The sequence below is a fragment of the Pundamilia nyererei genome, unplaced genomic scaffold (genome assembly GCF_000239375.1).
Source record: "Pundamilia nyererei isolate P.nyererei 1_Seehausen unplaced genomic scaffold, PunNye1.0 scaffold00977, whole genome shotgun sequence".
In the NCBI taxonomy this organism is placed as follows: domain Eukaryota; kingdom Metazoa; phylum Chordata; class Actinopteri; order Cichliformes; family Cichlidae; genus Pundamilia; species Pundamilia nyererei.
The window spans coordinates 35,905-44,049 of record NW_005188378.1 but is presented as its reverse complement, the minus strand read 5'-3'; the positions used below and the strand labels follow the sequence as shown (position 1 = coordinate 44,049).

The window sequence follows — 8,145 nt, the reverse complement described above, 5'->3', positions numbered from 1 at the left end:
TTTGTACGTTTTGGAGTTTGTACGTGCTTCGGAGTTTTTACATGTTTTGGAGTTCGTACGTATTTTGGAGTTTGTACGTGCTTTGTCTCTAGGGGCCACCGTAAATATACTTTCATTAATTCACATAAAATGTAATAAATAAATCATATAATACAAAAATCAACTATTCACATTTCAACTTTTAACTATTTAAATTTTCAGCTTTTTCCTTTTCAACTAATTTAAAGTAAAACAACACAAAACACTGCAAACCACAACACAATTAAATATAAATTAAAATATGAAAACAAAAAGAAGATGCATATTCTCTGTCATATGGGCCTGCATGAATACACTTTCTGAATCCTTTATCATCTGCAACTGAAAATAGTTGTGGATGATTACTATACCTTTCTAATGTGACGTTGTTGTCCCTGGCTCTCTTTCTCTCTCTCTCCCTCCCGCTCTGTTCCTGTGCTACTGAGTGTAACTACTGCCCCTCCCCCCTCTGCCCAGCGCAAAGCACAAGGCTCACGTGTGGAGTGAAGCGGAAAAAAAGTGCAAGAGAGGGTGAGAGAAAGACAAAAAACTCCACGGCTCCCAATAAGGAGCTGGCTCGCGTCGTTCACTTCAAAGAGACGACTGTAAGAGCTGTTTCGTTCGCGACCGATACATCACTAGCCTGCAGGTCAGAGGAAGCTGTGGTCTCTCCTTCCTCTTTCACCCTCCTCTTCCTCACTGATGGACTACAAACACTGACTTTAATAAAAGCTGACACTCCTCCCTGTGTTACCATGGTGACACAGTGAATGTGTTTTAATGAGCTGACGTCAGATATTCAGATGTTTCCTCTCTCTAACACACTCAGCGTCTTCCTGTTTCCTGTCTTTGTGAGCTGAACTCCAAGTTCTTCCTCTGTGGTTCTCCAGCTCTGACCAGGCTTCAGGTCACCTGTGATGACGGCAATGGGCATATCAAACTGACCACAACACACATAATCATCATCATCATCAAGTGATTACAGCACCAGTACCAACAGGGGGTTTCAGGTTGGTTTGTGTGAATATTAAAGACAGTCTGAGTGAATCTCCGTACGTGTGAACATCGTTACTGTAGCTCAGTTATGTCTTCGATTAGAGACAAACTGGTTTTTAGTGAAATTAAAACTGAGTTTAGAACAGAAATAATCAATTAGACCAGCTACAGAACCACAATGACATAGAAAGAACATCACGACGTCACATATGTGACTGAGCACTGAGACGTAGAACAAAATGCCCAGAAGAGATTAATTTATTTATTCCATCGTTCACATTTTACTAATGTCTCAGCTGCACATATCAAACCAAAGGTGCAGGCATATGGCCCTGCACTGCAAATCGTCACCTGTGGGCCACAAACAATTTGGGTCTGAGAATCAGCGCCGTGTGTGACCTGTAACCAGGGTTTGTAAAGGGAAGTGGCTCAAACAAACAAAGGAAACAACAAAGAGGTGAGTCCGCCCTTCGTCCTTCACGGCTGGACGGACTCACCAAGACAAAATGATGTTTGAATCAAAAGAACAAAAAAGGACAACAGAGGGAAGATTATCAGTGAAAACCTTACACCATAAAAACATTTCATTAAACTGTTTAAATTAATCATCGTCACAGGAGAGCGCTGACCTCAAGCACCCACAACCTTTCCACAGTTCCTCCTCCAGGTGGCGCTGGTTACACATACAAACAACGTTACATTCATTATATTCATTTGGACGCCTCCATCATGTTTAGTTCGGATATCTGTTTTTCTTTAGGAAACATTTTTCCTCCATATTACCTGAGCAGTCACATGACAGCAGGTGAGAACTCTGCAGATCCTGGACAGGAAGTAAAGACCATCTGTGGACTGGGGAGGGCTCTGAGGGTACACCTGTGATGATCTTAGACTGCTGTGACCACAGCACATGGCAGACGGTTACTTCCTGTTAAAAGAGAGTTCTTCCTGTCCACCATTGCCAGGTGCTGTCTGACTGTCAGGGTTTCCTCTCTGATACTGCAGGGGCTTTCCTCACAGTATCATTGAATTGACTGTTGTTGTGAGTTTGCAGAGTATAAATAAAGCTGAATTAAACTTTATGAAAACGACGTTAGAGCGACAAACAGAACCTGTCTGACGTGAGCGGTGGGCGAGAGAGCTTCACACAGACGGAGAGAGAGGGAGTGTTTCCTTCCAGATGACTTCACCTTAAAAACATGAGTGAGAGACACGACTCCCTCCCTCCCTTTCTCTCTGTCTCCAAACACAAACAGCCCTTCTTGCCCTGTTGTCACGGCAACAGCCCTCTCCGCTGTGGGCGTGGCAGACCCCAAGGCTGCAGAGTTAACCCTTCAGCTCCACGAACGTGTTGCTCAGGTCAGTTTGTGAATGATTGAATGCTTTCTGACAGGAGCAGACACCTGACAACACCTGACAAGAAGTGACACACTAACGTGAACCTTCCACATTAAAAGCCCGTCTCTGTGTGAAGGTTTCCTGAGTCTGTGTCAGGCTGTGGCAGTGAAGCAGTTAAAGGTGTGGACGCTTCCACTGTTGGAAAGTTGGACGGAAAGTTTTCCTCAGAGACAGCCAATCAGAGCCCAGGACACACACACACACACACACACACACACACACACACACACACTGAGAGCAAGCATTCAGGAAGCAGCTCCGCACTTTTCCTGCAGCAGGGACATTTCGGACATTTTGGAGTTTCTGCTTTGACGCTGCCATCATGGTAACCACAGAAACCCACCAGTGCCAGGACCTGCTGGTCCCCTCTCAGGACCAGGACCAGGTAGACCCCGAGAACCAGCAGGAGGACCCGGCCTCGCCCTCTTCTCTCATGGCGGGACTGGACGCGGAGAAGATGAGTCAGGGTCCCGTCAACGCCATCACAGTCCTCACGCTGCTGGATAAGCTGGTCAACATGCTGGATGCCGTGCAGGAGAACCAGCACAAGATGGAGGTGAGGTTGCAGGGCCACACCTGGGGGCTCCAGCTCTGACACAGGGTCCTGAAGCTCTCACCAAACTCCAGACAAAAAAACTGCAGATTTAAGTCAGTGTTCAACATTAGTCCAGTTTATCCTGGAATAGAAACAGGAAGGCTTGCTGGTGTTTCCAGGATCAAAGACAGCTATGTTCAGTCATAGTCCAGACCAAACTCCAGTCAAAAACTCCAAATTTCCTTTTAAAACCCTTATTCTCCTCTCTCTGTGACCGCTCGCTTTCTGGCTCTCACACCAACGTGAGGCAGCTGCCACATGTTGAGCTCTGGTGTAATTGTGGATTCCTGTCATGTTTGTCACTGACAGACGTTTACTACAGACTGCAGATTAGGTCGCAGGCTCGCACTACAGCCTGGGTTTGTTTTTCCGGATCAGTAACAATGCTTGGGACATGTTTCCTGATTTTCAGTCACTTTATTTATCCCTACAGGGGGATTCAGAGTGCAGAGAGCGGCATATACAGGGAAACAGAAAAGAACAAGGATGAAATAAAAAAGTTCAAATCAGTGCTAAGCAGCCGGTAATATACAGCAAATAAAGCACACCATGTGTATGGTGCATAATGTCCAGAATTCAAATGTCTAATCTCTGGGATCCTCTCAGATTTTGTTACCGATGAACTATTGAACCAAGGTTATTGGCTGGTTGTGTCTCAGGTGCACCAGGTGGAGATGGAGGGCGTCGTCAAGGGAATCCAGGCTGACATGACCAAACTGTCCAAAAGTCAAAGTTTCACGTCGAACACAGTCAGCAAACTGCTGGACAAAAGCCGCAAGCTGTCCGTCACTATGAAAGAGGTCAGTGAACCCAGCACAGGTATGCGGGACACGTGTCAGTACACAGCACTGATTTACAGCACACCTGTCCCTAACCCTCTCACTTGTGCATTGATGCAGATTCGTGATAAGATGGAGCGTCAGGGCATGCAGGTGAAGAAGCTGGAGGCCAACCACGCCCACTTGATCAACAGGAACAACTTCAAAGTCCTCATCTTCCAGGTTAGTGATACCCCTGTACAGGTGGGTCAAAGGTCAGAGGTCAGGCACTCCATCAGCTGCTCTGAGCCTCTTCGGGAATATCCAGGATTTCCTGTTTTCTGCTGTGCTTTTTTGCATGAATGCAGGTGAGTTCAACCTGCTACAAAGATCCTCCCACCCCAAAGTCATTTGTGAGTCACACCTGGACCAGAAGCTCTGAGGCATGCTGGGAGTTGTAGTTATGAACAAAGGAGGTCTGTTAGGGTCCAGCTGGCTCTCAGTCGGTCGCCTTATTTGGCCACCAGCTGCTACGGGAACTGAACTGGAAAAATGGACAGTGATCATGTGATCTGGTTATCATAGTGACAGTCAGCAGAGTCATGAGGTCAGTTTTTATTTCCATAGCTTGTCCTCGGGGCTGATATCAGCTGACGAGGTGTGCAGTAAAGCTGTAGTACTGCAGTATCAGTGTGTACCTATGAGGTGTGAGGAGGACTCAGCTGTAGTCAATACTACAGTTAGTACTACAGTCAGTATACTTAAAGTAAGCACTGTCTTCTCTCACTGACAGTACACACTCCCATCCTCCCTAAATACCCAGCATTCCTCATGAGTTTTAACATGTGTGTGTGAGTCAGAGTGTGTTACTGTGTGTGGTTCTTCTGTAAGCCCTCCCCTGTTGTGTTTATGTGGACAGCACTGCGCACACTCATTACTGGGGTTCTTCAGGTTCTTGTTGGTTCTGGTTCTGGTCTCTGTGGTTCCACTAGAGGTGAAACAAAAAAAAAGAGTTCTCCTCACTGGGCACAGTTGCTTTTTTCCTGGTTTATCAAAACCTTGAAGTTCTCCTTTTGTTCCACCAAGATCCCCCTGGAGTCAGAGGAGAGGTCTCTGGTTCCTCCACAGATCACCGGACAGCCTCCTCATGCTCTCCTGTGTTCCACTTTAGGAGGAGAACGAGATCCCCTCCAGTGTTTTTGTGAAGGATCCTCCTCCATACCCTCGGGATGAGATTTTGGAGGAAGGTGAGGAAGTGGAGCCGGGCAGCTTGGATGGCAACCGTTCCCAGGAGGGCGGGCTCCAGACTATCGACCTATCATCTGATGAGGACGTTGGGCTGGAGGCAGAGGTAGAAGACGAGGAGGCATGGCCTCAAGATTTGGAGAACATGGAGAAGTCCAGAGCTGAGAAACTGAAACGATCCAGCCTGAAGAAGGTGAGAAATAAAGACAGTGAGACAGGTGAGAGTAGTCACACAGACAGGTAATCATGTCCTTGTCTACAGGTGGACAGTCTAAAGAAGGCGTTCTCCAGGCAGAACATCGAGAAGAAGATGACAAGGATCGGAACGAAGATCGTTTCTGCCGAACAAAGAGAGAAGATCAAGCAAAAGACTGCCAGCCTGAAGGTTTCACCTTTGAGCTTCCACATGAGGAAGGTACAGAGTTATTCCTCTTACTATTTTCCAGAGACGCCACCAATGTACCCATTAGGTCCCAGTATGTTCCCCTCACAACGTTACCCTAAAGTTACCCTAAAGTTACCCAGTCCACATGGAATGTTCCACCAAAGTCTTCTGAACAATGTCCGAGTGTTCCACTGAGGTTCCCCTTGGGTTTCTCTGGATTTCAAATCTTTGATTTTGTGTTTACAGCCTCGCAGCAACTCTGAATCTCAGCTTCCAGAGGCCTCTGCTTCAACTGGGGAGACACTTACTACTGAGGCTAACATCCAGCTCTCCCCATTGGGCAGCACTGAGCAGGAGGTCTCCTTCACAGAAGTTCATGCCCAGCTGGCCCCAACCGAGCAGCAGCAGGAGGAGGAAGTGAAAGAGGAGGAGAAGGAAGAGGAGAAACAAGAGGAGAAGGAAGAGGAGACAGAGGTGGTGAAAGAGCAGCAGACGTCAGTTGTGGTGGAGGCTGATGTGTCGGTGGTTTCGGAGGGAGTTGGAGAGGAGTATGCTCTATCCTCCACCCTCCCTAAGGAGGAGAAAGGAGAGGAGGAGAAGGTGGATGAATCCTAAACACTCCTCTGGTAATGGAGTTTCATTAGTGACAAAACAAACCTGAGCTACGATCAATCAGAAAGTCCTCATCTTCTTAAATTAACATTTCAGTGTGCCTGGGTTCTTTTTAGGCTTTCCTTCCACAGAGGTTCTTCCTAGGTTCTCCTTCAATTCCCCAGTTAATTCCTTAAAGATTCCCAAAGGTCATTGTAAGAACCCCAGGCATCCTTCCAAAGTTCACTCAATAAACGGCTTGCTGAAGTTCCTCTACGAGCCCTCCGGGGCATCTCCATGTTCCTGGTCTTTATGCCAAGCTAGTCTAAGTAGCTGTTTGCTGTAGTTTCATATTTACAGACCCAAAAATGTTGAAATGTTCCTTTAAAGTTCGGAGCTCAGGTTTGTTTTATATATATTTCTGAGTATTGATAAACCCCCACAAACAGTCCAGTCCAGTGTTACATGTGATCCTGTAAACCACGTATATGTTACACTCCTTAGTGTTTTAGGTTGAAGTATGCATGACGTCAAGAACTTTAGTTCCTCCACTGATCTGAAACCTAAAGCTAGAACCTGGAGATATGGGGTTTCTACAGGAATGGGATGATTTTTATGTTCCTTCTTTTATTGCTGATATGCGTTCTTTTTAAGCAGCTGACTGATGTAACTGTGATGATCGGCCTGATCCGAAACATAAAACATTCACCCAGTTGAACCCAGTGATGTTCTAAACCCTCACCTGTCAATCATCCAGATCTCAGGGAACACAAGGTTAACATGGTGCTAAACAGACCCCTAGAAGGTTTACAAAATGTTCTACAAGCATTCACCTAATTTGATCCTTCAGGTTATTAGAACATTATACCAGTGTTCCACTAAGGTTCCCAGGAGATCCCTAGATATTGTTAACCTGGTAGTACCCTAATGACCCCTTGAGGATCCCCAAAGCATTCTGTCAAGGTTCTACTGACATTCCCAGCATGATCTCCAGGGTTTCTGTAGTATTCCGGTAACAATCCCAATTCTAACCACGTGTTGTCTAAAATGTTCCTCTGGTGTTTATGTTGAGTTTTTATTTGGTTAAACTGGTTGGTTTTGATTCTCTTAGACTCTTTTTGTCCCAAAAGATTCAGTCTGGTTCTCCAGAAAATTCTCATCTTTGACTGCTCTGATGTTCCACTAAGTTTTTTTAAAGGTTTCCAAAGATCAACTGTTGGTTACACTGAAGCTTTTCTACAAGATTTTTACATTTGGAACTTGCTTCACTTGAAGTTAAACATTCCCCAGTGTCTTCTTAAGCTCTCCCAAAGATATTCTAAATATTTCCTGAAAGGTTGCCCTGACATGACTCTACATTCCACTGATATGTTCTCCTAATGTTCCCCTGTTGTTTTCTTTACATTCTGCTGAGGTTCTCCTGATGTTCCTGCCTGTTCCAGTTGCTGTGTTGATTTACTAAACATGAATTTTTATCTAATGTTTTTTTATTCGATCAATATCTTTTGTCCTCTCTGAGGGACTCAGCTTTTCAATAACCTGCCATTTCCTGCTTATTAACCATACAGAAGTATTTGTGACCAGGGTGTTAACCTCCTCAGCAGACCTAATCAGACTTATTGATCAGTTTGTTGCTTTCAGGTGTAGCATTTCTGTTTTGCTTGTTTTTATTTTACCACAAACTTTGTGCTGCCAAAGAACTGATTTCCTTTTTCAATTAATTATCTAATCCTCCATATAATCAATAAAACCTGTGAAACCACACAACTGCCTCTGCTTCTGATTTAATGACTGATTAATGATCGGATGAACATAGACACAGATTTCAGTTTATGAAGCTTTAGTTATTATAAAGAAAATCAATTGACTATTAATTGATTGATTTCCGCCAGCACAGACACAAACAGAGAGAAGTACCTGCTCACAGGTAAAAGTCCTCCATGGATGTCATATCTTTTAGACCCCATTCCCACAAAACTGCTCAAAGAAGTCCTGCCATTAATTAATTCTTCGATCTTAAATATGATCAACCTATCTCTAATAATCGGCTATCACAGGCCTTCAAGCTAGCTGTAGTTAAACCTTTACTCAAAAAGCATCTCTAGACCCAGCAGTCTTAGCTAATTATAGGCCAATCTCCAACCTTCCTTTATATCAAA

The 8,145-nt window shown here is 44.9% G+C and overlaps 1 protein-coding gene across 1 annotated transcript; it reads left to right on the top strand.

Annotated features, from left to right (window-relative positions):
- The first annotated feature begins 2,596 nt into the window (after positions 1–2,596).
- Positions 2,597–7,750, top strand: LOC102196714 (serum deprivation-response protein-like). The gene is made up of 6 exons (XM_005755109.2): positions 2,597–2,968; positions 3,667–3,807; positions 3,907–4,008; positions 4,937–5,203; positions 5,273–5,425; positions 5,642–7,750. Exons 1-6 carry the CDS (start codon positions 2,735–2,737, stop codon positions 6,008–6,010), a joined length of 1,266 nt encoding a protein of 421 aa, XP_005755166.1. The 5' UTR covers positions 2,597–2,734; the 3' UTR covers positions 6,011–7,750.
- Positions 7,751–8,145: the final 395 nt, after the last annotated feature.